Raw genomic sequence first — 18,045 nt, 5'->3', positions numbered from 1 at the left:
AGCTAAATCAACATATTCCAAGTCACACTTCTACAAAGAAAACATATTTTTTTCTATTTCCTATTCAAATCTGAAAGGCTAATTCTGCAAACTTGACCCTACTGAAAGATAACATAATGCTAAAGCTGTGAGACTGGTGGATCCTAGAGGTAATTAATTATAATTACACCTTTAACTACTGACTTCATTTCAGCAAGATTTAATGTAAACGCTGATTTTGGATTTCATTACTAGAAAATACGAGCTATATACTATATTTGCCTTAGTGGATTTTGTTTCTGTAACTCTAAAATTTATATTTTTATACACAATTATGTATTTTGGGACAAGGACTTGAAATTTGTTTCATTTAGCAATCTATTTACTAAGCTACCTGTTCTTTAACAAAGTTCTAATTATTTGGTTCTAAGATTTATATATCTGAGATTTGTACAATATTTTTAAATAGCTCTTAAAAATATTTAGTAGTAATATGGAGACTTTATTAGTGACAAAACATTTGAGGAGTCAACAGTACTTTTGTAAAGGAGTTTCTCTGCCAACTAGAAGGAAGTTTAGTAAGTGACTGCTAATTCTCTTCCAGGTTGGCCAACATTACTTAAAAAATAAACCTTCTGGGTCACAAACACCCCATTCTCTCTGCCCACTTGAAGTTAACTAACCACTAATATAAATCATTACCCACAGAGTGAACAGAAAGTGTTGACTTAAGTGCCAAGCAAATGTTCAACATATGATGCTTTTCGAGAACATATGTCCCCTGCTTTTGCAAGCCCTACTGTACCCCTCCTACCTCAGGAAGAGTGAGAGCGTCTTGTTTGACATCTTGTCGAGTATGTGTCAGAATCAGAGCCAAAACCTCCACTGTCTTTCCAAGACCCATCTCATCTGCTAAAATTCCACCAAGCAACTGCAGCCCAGAATTTGGGTACTCACGAATGATGCTAAGGGAAAAAAAAAAAAACCAGATAAATCACATCACAAGAATGTGAATACAAATTATACTTTTTCTAAAGAGAACTGGAAGCAATGCATAAAGTCTAAGTTTACTGAAACTGTATTTTAGGGTAAAATAATTCAAACCTTAGATTACGAACATAAGAAATGTGATAACCAAAAAAACTGCCTAAGCTGACAAGTAACTCCGCAGAAATGAGTGGCAGTCAAAAGAGAACATGTCTGCCTTCTTTCTATGACCTTTATGAATCTATGAATAAAAAGAAAAATACAAAGGGCAATAACTACTGATTCATTCACGATGTTTAATGATTACTAAGAAAAAAAAAAAAAACTGGCCCCATAATAAACAAGATAACATTTTTACTTAGAATAATAATCTCTTTAAATCTTGATAACTAAGCACTTTATGTCTATTATTCCAAATTCATTCACTGAAAAATGACAAGTGCTATTAATTCTAAATCTATCCTATCCATAGAGATGTCTAATAAGACTTCACCTCTGACTCCTTCATGAGGTAAAGCCAAAGTTACAGATATGCTAACAATATCAGACAGTTTTTCATTATATTTATTTTTTAAATCAAGCATATAAGTAAAATTTTGCCTTACCAGCCTGTATATGGATTATAGTAGAGTTTCAGACCCTCAGATGTAACAATCTCTCGCCATAAGAAGTGTAGGGCACTTTCTAAAGAAAAATATAATCATAATAACAAATTTTTGTTTTGCCTTCAGTCAGATAATCACATTAAAATACGAATAGGTTAACTGTGAGGATACTCTGACATAGTGATACCCATATTCTTGTGAAATCTCATTTTGGAAAAGCCACATACTTAACATGTGAGTAAAAAGCTAAAGGTCCCTCAGTTTCCTTTCTTCTGGTATTACTCTTTAGCTCTCTTTGTTTTGGGCACAAATCCACATCAGCAAATAATGGGACAGATAAGCAAACTGTAGCTGATTACAGAGAATTAACAGAAAACCGATACATATAACCAGTCCCTACCTGATAAATGAGTCTTTTTAAATAAATCTTGCAATAAATTATATGAAGTCTCTGAATAACTCAATAGACATATGCCAGCTGGCTAACACATTTACCCGAATCAGACGACCTCTTCTATGGGTCTGAGAGTGAGAAGAAAGGCTTACTTAACTGGGAAAAAAATATCTAAAACCATAACTCAGAAGTGCTGAGTTTGTTTCTACCAGAATCTTCCACTATCCTTCTCCTTAATATTTTAACTTATTTAAACCAAATGCCAAATAAGTAGCATGTCTCTACCCACCAATGAAACAGCAAGTAATTTTTAGTTGGCTTCTTTAGAGATTAATAGGTATTTCATATTTTTATCTTCTAGAATAAAATAGCCATTAAAAATTCAAAAATCTATAGATGCTGGCACAAAGGCAGTAAAAAGGGAATGCTTTTACACTACTGATGGGAATGCAAATTAGTACAATCTCTATGGAAAACAGTATGGAGATTTCTCAAAGAACTAAGAGTAGCTCTATCATTCACTCCAGAACACTACTGGAACTTGTTCCCTAAAGGGAAACAAGTCACTATATCAAAAAGACACCCACGCTCACATGTTTATTGCAGTACGAATTGACAATTGCAAAGATATGGAACCAACTTAAGTGCCCATCAATCAATGAGTGGATAAAGAAAATGTGGGTGGAGGGGAGCAGGTGTGTATACACACCATGGAAACCATGGAATACTATACAGCCATAAAAAAGAATGAAATAATGTTTTTTGCAGCAACTTGGATGAAAATGGAGGTCATTATTCCAAGTGAAGTAACTCTGGAACAGAAAAACAAATACCACATGTTCTTATTTACAAGTGTGAGCTAAGCTATAAGTACATGGGGGCATACAGAGTAGCACAATGGATACTGGAGACTCAGAAGGGAAGTGAGGGATGAAAAAATACATAGTGGTACAATATACACTATTCAGGTGATGGGTACACTAAAAGTCCAGACTTCACCACTACACAATTCGTCCATGTAACCAAAAATCACTTTTACCCCCACAAAGTTATTGAAAAAAGACAGCAATAAAGAAGTGGCATAAAAGCCTCCCGTAAAACTACTACTTTCATAAAAATACTCAACAGATGACATTATTGTAAAGAAAAAAATGCAAAATCTAGGTAAATTAGTCACACATAAGTCTCCTACTTTTGTAAATTTGCTTTCTGTCACTAACATTCACCATTACATTGTGAGTTTCTTACAGATGATCAGTAAGATTCCCACTGGACCAGATTCTGAACAGCAATTCTTTGTTTGAAAGGAATGTAAAAAAAATTTCTTGGTTTTCAAAAATTCCAATTGAGGCAGCCTTTGATTTCCTTTTGGCAGGAAAAACCATTTCAAACTTTTCTGAATGAAGACACCCACAAATTCATTTTTCTAGATTTCAATTTTAAAGAATTTCTTAGAAAATAATTTTGTTCATAGCACCCATTTTATCTTATATTTTCAGGATGTTTATTTTAATGATTAATTTCCCCCTGCCCTAATTGTCTCTGATGTAATCTCTCTCATCAATTTTTCTTTAAACATCTTATTCTTACCAGTAGCAGGACTGCTTCTGAAACACTCTTGTTGTAGCATCCAATTGACAGCCTCTCTTTGGTAGGGTCTCAACACAGGGATCAGTGCAGGATGCTGGACATCCACTTGGATGGACCGTGTTTCTTGCTGATGTGTTTGTTTCACAAAGTGATACAGCTCGTCAATGTCTTGTCCCTCTGGCTCATTCTCCGGATCATCTTCATCCTCTTCCAACACATCTGTACATCACACAACAAATGTGCTCAAAAACTGACATGACTTTTGTAACTATAAGTAATTCTTATTCTAAGAGCATACGATGAACTTGCCCAACTCTGGGTTCTTGCTCAGCGTGTTTTGTCACTGAAAGGCCCTATCTTTAATTTTTCATTAATCAAAAATCTACTCATCCATTCTTCAAGGAAGTTTAACTGCTACTTTTTCCATGGCATTTTCTTTTGCTTTCCCTGGCTGGAATTATGTTCTCCTCTGTTGTGCAATACTTTTATATTCTGGATATAGTAATATTACATTGTAATCTACTGCAGTACCAACTGCAATCATTTATGTCCATTGGTCCCTTCCCCAGTGAGACAAAGGCAAAGTTTTTCATTTTTGTAGCCCCTCAGAGAAGCTGACACGTAGCTGACACGTGTATTGTCCATTGTGGATATTTTACAAACATTTGAGGAACTCAATGTGAATACTGTTTGAAGTTTATACAGGAACAACTTATTTTACTTTTACAATTTTAACATACAAAATCCATATGGAGACATAACTGTTCTATGCCCAATAAGAAACGGGTTCTCATTTTATTTCTTATGCTAAAAAAGGATAGGCATTTGGTAGCAGTAGCAGCCAATTGGAAGACAAGTAATTATTAAGTTATCAATGCAAATTTGTAAAATAGTAAAAATACTAATTTCATCTGGTGGGCACAATTGTTCTGTGGAAGAAGATTTATGCTTACTATAACATGAAAAAAGTAATAAAAACCTTGAACATATTTACAAACTCCTTTCAGTTAATGGTTCTTTATTAAAAACATAACTTTCAAGGTGAAAAAGTCTATCATTTATTTCTGAACTGCTTTGAAAGAGGCCTATATACTTTTACAGGACACACCTCATAACTTCTAAAACTAAAAGATCACACCAAAAAATTCATGATTACTTTTTTCCAATAAAAAATATGCCATGTAAAATTTCCAAAACTTCACAATTAATGTATAGCTTTATGCTTGGTTCTTTTAGACTTTTACTGTAATTATATATTATATAATCTAAGATTAATAGCTAAATTTGAAGCTTTCCTTAGATACCAGGTTTTAAAATATACAAATTTGTAATATTTTTAAAAGGCCATAACTTTAAAAACTCTACATGTACTTAAATTCATTCCTTCTAATCCCAAAACCAGAGGTTTCCTCATTTAAAGTATCTAACTTGCAAAATGATTTACTATTACTGATATTATACAGCATTGCAAAAAATGTACTAGAGAAATAACAATCAAAGTTAGAAATTGATTTTCAAATACTCCAGTATGACAATGTTCTATAATTTGCACCTGAAATAATGCTGACCCACCATGAGCAGAACTTGGAGAATTTGGGTTCTTTTTCCAGTAGTGTTGATGAGCTGCACCAAGCCATCCACACTCTCCCATGGTGACCAATGGCAGACAACTCTGAATCTGCAGTCCTGACCAAAGATGCAACGTCTTGCCAAGAAACAGAGCAAAGTTATCTGGTCTTTATGGGAACCAGGCTTTTGAAATTATTTGTCAGACTGCAAAGGAGAGGTGGAATAAACGCCAGCCAAGAATTTCTGGCCATGACAAAATAAAAGCACAGGAATAATGCAAAAATCCCAACCAGCTCAGATCCCTTTACACTCTGCCTTTTGACTTGCATATTGACTCTGCAAATATTCCTTTAATATTTACAATAAGGTAAACACAGAGTTAACCAAAGAAATAAATTATATTAGTGGGTGCATTTCAAATAAGCATAATTTGCCATATAATCATTTAATTTTTATTATGACTTTATCAGCTGTTTTTCTGATTGTTATGTCCAGCACTTAGAGAAAAAAACTCACAACTCCTAAGTAATAGCAATTTTTAAGTTTACTGTAAACATTACCTGGAATAATATAATTGTGTAACTTTTCCATTACTTTCTTCATAAGCTGATTGAACTTTTTCATTCTTGAATTTGCATCACTCAAGAAGTCTAGTTTTGCTAGGCCAGCTTCCAAAAGATAAATTCCAACCTACAAATAATTAATCAAAATAAAAGTAGTTACATTTGAAATACACCATTCTTTATGAGGACGTAAGAAAGAAAAAAATTAGCATCACTATTTTTAAAGGTATTCATAGCATTTGTGCCACAAATAATAAATACATACCTACCAAATTTTCCCCACGTGTTTCATTTTCACTAACAAATTACAAATGTAAGTGCCTACAATGTACAATTCGAATTGCTGGAAAAAAATATTTCCCTAACTGAAATCGAACCTGTGAGAATGCGATAAGAACACCTAGTTCTATCTATTAATAAAATGATTCCCAAAACTAATGAATTAATCAGTCAAGTTTGTTAAAAATGCAGATTTCCCCAGAAGATTATGATATACATGCTAGGAATCTTCTACACTGTTAGGTTTGGGCATCCTTATTACTGAATCAAACACTAAAACGTGTAAAAAAACAGACCTTGATTAATGTTAATATTTTGACCCTAGTGAAGCAATGTAGTATGAAGTTTTACAGTTGAAAGACTTGATTTTGAATCCTGGCATTCATACTTAGAAGCTAAATGAATTGGAGAAAAAATAATCTATTTATTTTGACCCAAGTGTTCTCATTTACAAAATGGAGAGACATCTAGCTTAAATAATATAACTATAAAAGTTTCTAATGGTAGATACTCAATAAATGTTAGTTCCCTTTACTTCATGTTGACTATGTTGTATCTGAGTCCCTAATCACTGAGAATCTCATATTCCAGCACTAAAGAACAGAAATCCACCAGCCTTACACAGAAATGAATGACAAAGTGTATTTCATTCCTGTTTGTATTCTGTCTTGGCTTACTTGGAGATGTCTTACTACAGCAGCAATAAATGTTTAAATATTTGTAAAATTCAGGATCGGGAAAAACACAATAGATTAAGACTTGGTTTGTAGGGAACATAGAACACAGATATGTAAGTCATAAATTGTTACATACTTGTTATCACTGAGCCACAATTTTGGCAAAATCAGTAAAGAGAGGGAATGTCTGGTTACACAGTTTCACTGTACAGGGAAAAATTAATTGCAATCTAATAATTCTAAATTTTCTCCTTTCCTTCTGACAATTCTAAAACTATAACTAAGGTTATTGATGCAAGAAATATATGAAACAGTTTTCGGTTAAACAACATGAAATTAACGTTTTAAAATTTCAAGTTTAACATAAAAGCATATTAATTCGCTTCACAGTTTGCAAAGTATACTTTCTTACATTATCTGACCTCATTTTAAACACAATTTTATGCTGTAAGAAGAATGGGTATTACTGACATTTCATAAAGAAACTGAAATTAGAGCATTTAAATGATTCACATAAAGTTATTTGGCCAGTGAATGGCAGAGACTGAAATAAATTACAAATTTATTCATTCATCTACTGAAAATTTAGGTACCAGGTACTTTACTAGGCTGTAAAGATGAAAGGCTTCATAGTTTACCAAAGGGGAATGATATAAAATGTTAAGTACATGACAAGTCGCCAAGGCTGAAAAAAAAAAAAAAAAAAATCTACCAGAGATTCTGAGGAGAGGGCACATAATACCACCAATAGATTTGAGAAATGATCTCCCTGGGTGAATTAATGCTATACTAAATATTAAAAAATAACCAGAAATTATCAGGGAAAGGGAACAACTGAAGCAGAGGGAACTATAAGAGCAAAAGCAAAGACGCAGACAGTCATTGTGGTATATGGAAGAAATAAATCAATTTGGAGTTTCTGGGACAAAGTAAAAAGCAGAGTAATAAAGGGTAAATAAGGCTCAAGGGCTTGTCAAGGGAAGAACTTCTGTGCCAGATTAGAAAGATTATGCTTAATTCTGTAGGCAGTAATGAACAGAATTTCATTTGCATTCACATCATACAATTCCAGAGACAAAATCGAAGCATTTGAAAACACAAAATAGCAAACAGAGAAATGGTTAAATGACTGCTGCAGTAAGAGGAACAGATGATGAGGACCAAAACAAGTCACTGAAAGTAGAGATGGAAGATCTTGAAAAAGTGTAGCCTGAAAATGATTAGTTGTAACATACTTTTAATAGTTATTAAAAGCTTAAAGTGTACTTTGAAACTTAATAATGAAAGGCTTATTGCTGGCTTTTCAGACTTCTCTCATAGGTTAATTTAAAAGTGGACTGCCAATGTAGAAGAGCCTCAAAAGACACCACAAAAAATGAAGTACCTTGATAATGTGATTTCCTTCTGGTTTGTGATAAAGTTTTATTCTTCTCTTCTTTTGCAGCCAACCCAAATCTTCTAACATTTCACCACTGAAGGATGACTCCACTAGAATACCCTTGTCACAAATACTCATTGGTTCTTTTTTTTGTTTCTCTACATCTTCACCTTTTGAATGAATATAAATCAGGAACTGATTGCTTGACTCTGAACTCACCAATGTAATATTCCTTTCGGAAAAATTTTCAGTTAAACTCTGCTCAGGAAGAAGCTGAAGAGTTAATTCTCCTAGAAATGCTTTCCAGGAATTGTCAAAGTGATAGGGAGAAATCACAATATTCAACTTTACAGACAAAGGGGAAAAAACACCAACAGTCTCTTCTTTTTCAATTGGTTTTGAGAAGCTCACCACTTTTGAACACTTCTTCTTGTCTCTGTGAGCCACTTCTTCCTTCAGACTATCACTTAGAATGATGCAATGAGCAGAAGAGGTATCAGAACCTGGGCAGGGCTGCTCATCATCATCACTTATGGTGATAGGTTCATTCCTTCTGTCCTCATGCATATTCCAATGAAGCTGCTGCCTCTTTTCCTCATCTACCCTCACTGGAGGAGCACGTTTCCTCCGGCTGCTCATTTTCAAGTTTTCTTGGCTGGTAACTGTGAACTCTAGAGGACAAATGAAACAACAGGAGGTATACCGAGAGATGATTTAGTACTTAAGGGTTACCAGATGAGAAATTCAGCATAAATTCATAGCCCATAAACATAATATGAAATCTTCAGTGAGATATAAAGCAATGAGCAATTTTTTACCAGGTCAATATGACTAAGGAATGAATATATTAACCATAATCTATACATCAAATAAATTCTAATGGTTTTACTAGTCTTTAATAGATAAATTTAGTAAAGGTAATTTGTTGTATAAAATAAAATAAATTGTAGAAATAATTTAATGAGCAATATAATAGGAAGGTAAATCTCTCAATTAATCCCAAGTAATTTAACTGCCCCTCAGAACAAAGCCCAACAATACTTTAAAAGAGTGAAACAAAATCTAACACAAATGTCTGGCACCAAATCTAAAATTATCAGGCACGTAAAAAAAAAAAAAAAAAAAAAAAGAAAAGAAAACAGAAAAATAAGACCCATGACAAGAAAAAAATCAAAAAGCCCCAGCATGATATAATTAACAGAAACAAACATTCAAACGGCTACTGTAAATATTCTCAATATGTTCAAGAAGGTAGAGGAAAATATGAATATGACAAAAAAATTATAGATATACAAATGACTCCTATAAAATTTATGCAGATGGAAATGCAACACCTGAAACGAAAAACACATTGTATGAGATTACCAGCACGTTAGAAATGGCAAAGAAAAAAAGGAGGAGAATAAGCTTAAACAATGGAAACAACAGTAACAACAGAAACTGTCAAAAACGAAGCCAAGATAAACAAAGACTGAAAAAACAATAAATAGAACATCAGAAACCTACTGGACAATGTTAAGGAGTCAAACATGCATAAAACTGGAATGTCAGCAGAAAAGAAAGGATACAAAAAACTTCTTGAAAAAATCATACATGAAAATTTTCCAAATTCTATAAAAACCATCAACCCAGAAAACCAAGAAGCTCAATGAAACCCAATCAAGGCAAACATAAAGAACAATCACAATAAGGTATGCCCTGATTAAATTACCGAAAAGTGAGGACTTCTCTCTAGATTTGCCCTATTTTTCTGGTTTAGCCACTGCTCCCACCCTACAGCTCTAAACTCGGCAAAATATCTTTCAAAAATGAAGGTGAAAAAAAGATCGACAAAAGCCAAAAGGACTTATCACTTGTATACCTAAAATCTAAGTAATGTTAGAAGCGCTTGGGTAGAAGAAATATAACATCAGATGGAAATCTGGATCTACACACAAGGAAATAAAAAGCAAAAATTAAAAATATGTGCATATAGTAAACTTTTTGATTTTTAAATTTCTCCAAAAGATAACTTGCTATATTTTTATTCTGAAAATTTTCAAGCATACATAAAAATTTAGAAAATAGTATAATAGTATGTAATTACAGATCTATACAACATACTATGTCCATGGACTAGAAGACTCAAAATGTTCAGATATCAATTTCTTAGTATTAACTTATAGAAAAGCAATTCCATTCAAAATTCCAACAGGTTTCTTTAGTAGAAACTGACAACCTGATGTTAAAATTTATATTAAAATGCCTACAATACAGGAAAGTCAATATAATTTTAGAAAATAAAAATAAAGTTGAATGATTTACACTGATTCCAAGACGCATGTCAAAAGAAATAAAAATGGCGCAGCAGTGGTGTAAAGACAAACATACAGATCAATGGAACACAATAAAATGTCCTGCAGTAGACCCACACATGTATGGTCAATTGATTTCTGAAAGAAGTTCAGAGGCAGTCAATGGGAAAGGTATCCTTTTAGTAAATGGATACCAATATGCAACAAAATGAAGCTTTACCTCATAAAATGTAAGAGTTCACTAAAAATAGATAATAAAAATAAAAGCTAAAACTAAAACTTCTCAAAGAAAACAGAGGAGAAAACCTAAATGGTATTGGATTCGCCCAAAAAAAGTCACAAAAATTTTTAAGCAGGAAACAAAAACCACAGACTATGTAAGAAAATGATAAATTAAGTTTCATCAAAAATAAATATTTTGGTTCTTCAAAAGATACTGTCATCAAAATATGACAGCAAGTCATAGATGGGAGAAAATATTAGCAAATCAAGTATCTGATGAAGGATATGTTTGCAGACTATGTAAAGAACTCTCACAAATCAATAGTAAGATAAACATTTAAAAAACAGTTAAAAATTTTGAACAGACATTTCACCAAAGATGACCCATAAGTGTAAAATAAGCACATGAAAATATTTTCACCAGCATCAGTCATTAAAGCAATGCAAATTCAACCCAGAAATCACAATGAGATGCCACTATTCACACACTAGAATAGTCAAAAATTTAAAACACTGCAAGTATGGTTCAAACAGAACTGAACTCTCCAACATTCGAACACAGCACAGTCACTTTGGAAAAGTTTATCAGTTTCTAATAAAATTGAATATAACTTAATATGCAGCCTAGCAATCCCTCTCTTAGGTATTTATCCAAGAGAAATCAAAACACAAATCCACAAAAATTTAAACTTCAATGTCAACAGCTTTACTCTTAAAAGCCCCAAACTGGAAGAAAACCCAAATGCCCAACAACTGGTGAATGGACACATTGTGGCATATTCATACAATGGAATACTATTCTGTGATAAAAAGAGACTTCTGTAAAATAACATGAATGAACTGTTAGAGCATTATGCTAAACTGAAGGAAGCTAGATGTGAAAGATTATATACTGTACGCTTCCATTTACATGAAATTCTAGAAATGGCAAAAACCTAAGTACAGAAAGCAGATTAGTGGTTATCAAGGGCAAGGAAGTAGAAAGAGGTGACTGACAGCAAAGGAATAGGAAGGCAGGCTTTGGAACATAAATGTTCAACACATGATTGCAGAGTATACATCTGTCAAAACTCATCAAATTATATACTTTAAATTGAATTTTCTTATATATAAACTATATCTTAAAGTTGATTTAAAGAGCAGAAACAAAAAGTAGATGCACGAGATTTAGAAATTTTAATATTAAATATAACTTTATTCAATAAACCTGAAAAATCTGGATAAAATGATAAATGATAAAATTTTGCTAACAAAATACAAATGAACAAAATTGGCCCAAGAAGGAAAATATGAATAGACCAATAACCATAAAGAAACTAAAGTGACATTATTTACTTGCCTAAGGTCTATTCTCCTTCCCTGATGATTGAACCTTTATTTAGGAACAAGGTGGCCCTGTGATTCAAAGGAAGGTGGTTTCCTTGGCAGCTCCAAGTAAGTAGTTTCTGTCTACTATTGGCCAAAGCAAATCCAATAAGGTAGTTATTGGCTGCATATGACTACTTAACTTTCAATACAGTTATGCATTGCATAATGACATTTTGGTCAATAAGGGACCAAATATTAGAGTGGTTCCATAAAGGAGCTGAAAAATTCCTATGGACTAGTGACATCATAGCCATTGTAACATCATAATGCATTACTTTTTTTTTTATTTTTTATTTTTTTGAGACGGAGTCTCGCTCTGTTGCCCAGGCTGGAGTGCAGTGGCTCGATCTCCGCTCACTGCAAGCTCCGCCTCCTGGGTTCATGCCATTCTCCTGCCTCAGCCTCCCGAATAGCTGGGACTACAGGCACCGCCTGCCACTATGCCCAGCTAATTTTTTTTTTTTTTGTATTTTTAGTAGAGACGGGGTTTCACTGTGTTAGCCAGGACGGTCTCGATCTCCTGACCTCATGATTCGCCCGCCTCGGCCTCCCTAAGTGCTGGGATTACAGGCGTGAGCCACCGCACCTGACTGCATTACTTTATTTTTTACTAAATTTTGTGTAGCACAAACGTGCAGTGCTTACAAAGTCTACAGAATTGTACAGTATTGTCCCAGGCCTTCACATTCACTCCCTGACTAACCCAGAGCAACCTTCAGTGTTATAAGCTGCATTCATGCTAAGCACCCCACAAAGCTGTACTATATTTTATCTTTTATACCATATCTTTACTGTACATTTCCCATATTTAAATATGTTTAAATATACAAATACTACCGTGTGACAACTGCCTACAGTATCCAGTACAGAATATACTGTACGGATTTGTAGCCTAAGAGCAGTAGGCTGTACCATAGAGCCTAGGTATGTAGTAGGCCGGCGGTACCACTTAGGTTTGTGTAAGTATACTCTAAGATGTTCACATAACAAACTTGTCTATGATGCATTCCTCAAAACACAGCCCCATCATTAAGTGATGTGTGACTGTAAATAAAATCAAATGTTACAAACTCAGCTCTCAGTCTCACTAGCCACACTTCAAGTGCTCAATAACCCTATGTGACTAGTGGCTACTGCACTGAACAGCACAAATATACAGCATTCACATAATTGCAAAAAGTCTATATATCAGACAGTGCTTAAGTCAATCATGAGAATTCTATTCTCTTAGCCAGTGCTTCATTTAATCCTTGGCTATGGTTAACTACTTTTAAAGCATCTTATCCTCTCTTATCTTGGAGGAATAATATAGAAAGCTCTTAATTTCCTAAGTGTTTATGTTTGTCCAGTTTTCTTCAAAGCATAAGCTGGAATACTGAAAGTGAGTCAGGTCACTGCAGGAACTTTGAAAAGTTAGGCTTATCAGTTAACTACTGCCACAAACATGCTGTATAACACACTACCCCAAAGCTCAATACCTTGATACAGCAATCATTTATTCTCATAGATCTGCACATTAGCTGAAGGAGGTTAATCTAGGCTAGGTTTCTGGAAAAGCAGTTTGGCTCTGCTTAATATAGTTCTTATCCTCTCTCCTTGGATCAGCAAAGTAACTCAGGAATGTTCTTTATGGCAATGGTTGAGGTGTATTAGTGCAAATCCAATCACACAAGTAGTTTTCAAAGTGTTTAAAAACCACTAAGGTGCCACAGACCAAAGCAAGACATATCCATGGACCCAATGTTAAGTAGTGGAGAAATATACTACACTTCTTTACTGGGTGAAACTGCACATGGCAAAAAGCATGGATATGGGGGGTGAAGGGGTAGAGGGAGTGTAGAAAGGGAATTGGGCCAGTTACAAAATGTATCATACTAACCATAATAATATTAATAACACGGTTCTTGTGGAATCATTAACTCTGAAAACTCCAAAAGCAACTCTCTAGCAGAGTCTCACATTAGCAAAATAATGTGGCTTAAAGGTGAGAACGCGATGCTTTGAAGTCTTACATTCATTCTAATTCCAGCTTTGGCATTTACTAACTGTGTGGCACTGGAATAGTTATGCAGTCTTCTGTGCCAATTTTCTCATCTCTAAAATGGGGATGATAGCAGGATTGTGGTTAGAAATAGTTTAAGTACAACAGCACAGTACCAGAAATTTGGCCTGTATTCCATAAATGGTAGTTGCTATTTATTGTCATCCTGAGAATACTCTAAACCAGCAGTTCCCAACCTTTTTGGTACCATAAACGGGTTTCATGGAAGACAATTTTTCCATGGACCGGAGGAGAGGGGTGGGGTGGGGAGGGGGTGGTTTAGGGATGAAACTGTTCCACCTTAGATCATCAGGCATTAGATTTTAATAAGAAGTGTACAACCTAGATCCTGCGCATATGCAGTTCACGATAGGGTCCATGCTTTTATGGTAATCTACTGACTCTGTAGCTCTGACAGGAGACAGAGCTCAGGTGGTAATGCTCGCTTGCCCGCAGCCTACCTCCTGTAGTGCAGCCCGGTTCTAACACGCCACGGACTGGCACCGGTCCGTAGCCTGGGGGTTGGGGACCCCTGCTCTAAATTACATTTCACAATAACCAAACTTTAATGTCGCAGGATGGGGGACCACAGATCAGTGCTTCTCAAACTTGACTGCACATCAGAATCACCAGGGAAATTTTAAAAAATCCTGATGCCTAGCCAACTAAGTCAGAATGTCTCAGGGAAACACCCAGGCACTACTCCCTTTATTTTTTAGAATCCCTACAAAAAACCTTGTTATGGATAACCAGCTGCCTACTAAAATCCACTTATTTCCACTCAAAGTATAGAGTAGTTGAGAAATGGCTGTCCAGCTTAGTATGGTCCTGTGACCAGTCCTAGCCAATGGAATGTGAGAAGTAACATGTGCCATGTTTCCTACAATAATTTTGTAACAGACACATTACCAAACCAGAAAACATTACTTCAACTATTTATTCTGTTCTCTGGTAAAACCTATCCAGTATCTTTTAAATTATGTACACCATTATAATTTGCACATTCCTTCAGATGTTTTCTTTCAAACTGATTCTTCCAATATTAGTGCCTCAAGGCACTTATCAGTGATAATAATACACTGCAGAAAAGTCAATACCAGAATTTCTAGCAATGCTCTGCCTTTGTCCAGTTCTTAGCTAACATTCATGATCAAAAAAATCAACCAACCAAACAAAAAGCTCTTGGTTTTCACTGAGTCTTTACTTAAGGAAATCTCTATTTAGGGTTAACTTTTCGCACCAAAGAAAATAGTATTTGGTCAAAAATACTTATGACTAAAATGCAATATGGCAACTAGTAAGTCAAGTACTGGTGAAATTCTGTACCTAACCACATCCCATATTCTTCCAGTTTTCTTCATACCTTATGAGTCACAACTATTTCTTCCTCCTTCTTAATTAGCAGTGTTTGGGTAAAATGTAATTATGTGAAGTTTTCTATATGGACCACACTTTCACTGTCTTGTATTTAAATGTAAAAGCCTTTTGCTTGAATTGCTTTTATGCCTGTCTCCATCCCAGTCTTCCCAGAAAGGCTTCCATGACCAGAGACGCTGAGTTAAGGTCCTCTCTCTCCTGGATCCCAACTGCTACAATGTTCACTTTGAAAGATGGGCAGGAGTAGTATCCCATTCAGTGCTGTACTCCCAATGCCAGGTCAGTACTAGGAAGTAAACACATACAAAAAGGGTGAAACAAAGATCTCTAATTCTGTGGATATATTCCCTCCTTTTGAGGACCTAACAGTACTTTACTCATATTTCTTTTTAGAGAAGTCTCTCTTATCCACATTCTAGAAGACTATAGGTAATATGAAACTATTCTTTAGTATTTCTGAGAAAAATGAAATACTAGAGCAAGGCAGGAAAACTGACTGAACTTTACCTTCAACAGAAAACAAGGATGGAATGCTAGAAAAATAAACATAAAATGTTAAATTACTAAGACAATCCAACAAATGAATAACACAACTTAAATTCACATTTTTCCCCCAAAATATTATTTCATGTTTATAAGATACATACAAATCCTGAATTACAACAAATCCATGGTAGATCTGGGTTTAGGCTATAAAGCGCAAACAGGATTATACACTTGCCATATTCCTGTCCAAAATGTTGTCTTACGGAAACGAAGCCCACTCGTTACTAAGTACTAGGAAGCTCTTAATGACCCAGGGTTAACATAATCTTTTCCTTTTCTGTAGAAATAATTCCAGCAAGGTGAGAGTATTTCCATCTACTAAATGCTAAAATATATTAGTTACATAAACTTGAAAAATGCCCTCATAAGTTTTTTCACCACCAAATTCTGTTCCCCCTAAATCTTACTAGCCTAAACTCTTAATAACAAAAGCTTTAATAATTCTGTAAGTCCAGCTCCTTTCGGGTGGACAAAGAGGATATACAATAGCATCTCTCAAAAGTAAACTATTTTATTCTCAATTGCCAGCTTACTGGTTAACTGGTCCTTCAAAGCTCTAGAAAGTCCAGGTTTGCGAACACGGACATAATTATCACAATACTGCTCAGGACTGCTCTGTCTCCAGCATGTTTACTAATCATAAACTGGTCTTTTTGGTGACAGTAGAGATATCATGGATCGTTTCTATTCAAGAGTTTCATCATTCCTACTAATGCCCACTGGAATAATTTAAAGTAACAGTAATAACTTTAAAATTATCTTATTTTGTTCAGAAAAAGCCCCAAGTTCCTTAAGTACAAGTTGGAAGGCATCAAACATCTAAGATTTCTACCTCGTGATAATGTCCAACTACTTGGAAAAAGTGTAAAGCTTCCTGGTCATTATTTAATAATACTGTATTTATTATACAGTGACCATCAATCATCAAACAACACCCTATCTTCGTTCATAAACCTAGCAACTACCAAACTGTACAACGTGGAAGAGTGGTTCTGAATTCGAATGTAATTAATCTGGCTCCAGAGGTAACGGAGAACTTTGAGTCGGACTGAGAAGCCTCTGCCTCCCCTTTTACTAACACAATGCCGCGCACAAAGAAGGGAGGCGGCCGCCCAGTTCCAGCCTCTGGGGGCAGATCTGCGGCGCACGGTGATACCCACTCAGTTATCTTCCGAAAGACCCACAAGCGGCTCCCGGAGTCTGAGCGGGGCTGTCAGCGCCGGATCGCTCCCAGCAGGCCGAGCAAACAAACGACCGCGAGGCCGAGGAGCGTGACGACGGACTCCCGGATCCTAGGGTGTTGGACGCTCGAGACAAACACCGCAGGCCCCAATGCATGAGAAGCACAGCCTCCTTTCCCACGACCCCACTTTATCCCCGGAGGGACATGGTGGTCCGGGGTTCGCTAATCCGGGATCGGGAAGGGGTGGGGAAGACTCGCGCAGCGGCTCCCTCTCAGCCCTTGAGCTTCCCGGGCTCCAGGACAACCAGCGTCCTCCCTCGCTGGTACCGGAGGCCAGAGGCCACCTCCCTCCCTCCCGACCTCTGACCCCTGACCTTCCATCACCCAAGCGCCTACCCAAGCTGGTTCTCCGAGCCTCTTGAGTCTCTTTGCACCAGGCCTGCGCTCCTCTACAGATCCCGCAGATCACGGGCACGCATTCGCCACCCACCGAACATCGACTTGAGGTGGGCACAAGCGCTTTTTGCGGGATAGTGTACGGGTTCCCCGGGAGACCCAGAAACCACAGCGCCTAGCTGCCGGGCGCGCGCTGTAGCGTGGGGTCAAGGCGAACGCGCTCATCAGAGCACCCCGCCCCCTTTCTCCTGAACTGGCTTCAAAAGTCTCTTCTGCGCAAGTCCACACTGTTAAAGACTTGCTGAGGAGACAGTGGAGTCTCGCGATAGCTCTGCCCCACGCCATTAGAGAATACAGGAGGGTTGGATGCCCGAAGTAGCGAGCGGGGCTCACCTGTGAGGCGAAGAGTGTGTGTGATTTGTAGCTTTAATAAAAGGCAGGGGCCGGGCGCTGTGGCTCAGGTCTGTAATCCCACCACTTTGGGAAGCCGAGGCGGGCGGATTTCCTGAGATCAGGAGATCGAGAATAGTCTGGCCAAGATAGCGAAACCCCGTCTCCACTAAAAATAGAAAAATTAGCCGGGCGTTGTGGTGCGCA

General features: G+C 36.2%; 1 protein-coding gene across 1 annotated transcript in view; it reads right to left on the bottom strand.

Moving 5' to 3' along the window:
* SHPRH (SNF2 histone linker PHD RING helicase) overlaps nt 1-17,395 on the bottom strand; it is an 84,051-nt gene extending 66,656 nt beyond the window's left edge. The window contains exons 1-6 of the mRNA XM_025383841.1: nt 17,030-17,395; nt 8,028-8,692; nt 5,685-5,814; nt 3,556-3,774; nt 1,572-1,650; nt 794-944 (exon numbers count right to left, since the gene is read on the bottom strand). Of these exons, the coding sequence (XP_025239626.1) occupies nt 794-944; nt 1,572-1,650; nt 3,556-3,774; nt 5,685-5,814; nt 8,028-8,660 (1,212 nt within the window). The 5' untranslated portion in view covers nt 8,661-8,692; nt 17,030-17,395. The remainder of the gene's footprint in view (nt 1-793; nt 945-1,571; nt 1,651-3,555; nt 3,775-5,684; nt 5,815-8,027; nt 8,693-17,029) is intronic.
* Between the last annotated feature and the right edge of the window lie 650 nt (nt 17,396-18,045).

This window comes from Theropithecus gelada, chromosome 4, assembly GCF_003255815.1.
Source record: "Theropithecus gelada isolate Dixy chromosome 4, Tgel_1.0, whole genome shotgun sequence".
Classification (NCBI taxonomy): domain Eukaryota; kingdom Metazoa; phylum Chordata; class Mammalia; order Primates; family Cercopithecidae; genus Theropithecus; species Theropithecus gelada.
The sequence above is the reverse complement of the archived record's forward strand: the minus strand, read 5'-3'. Positions and strand labels throughout refer to the sequence as shown.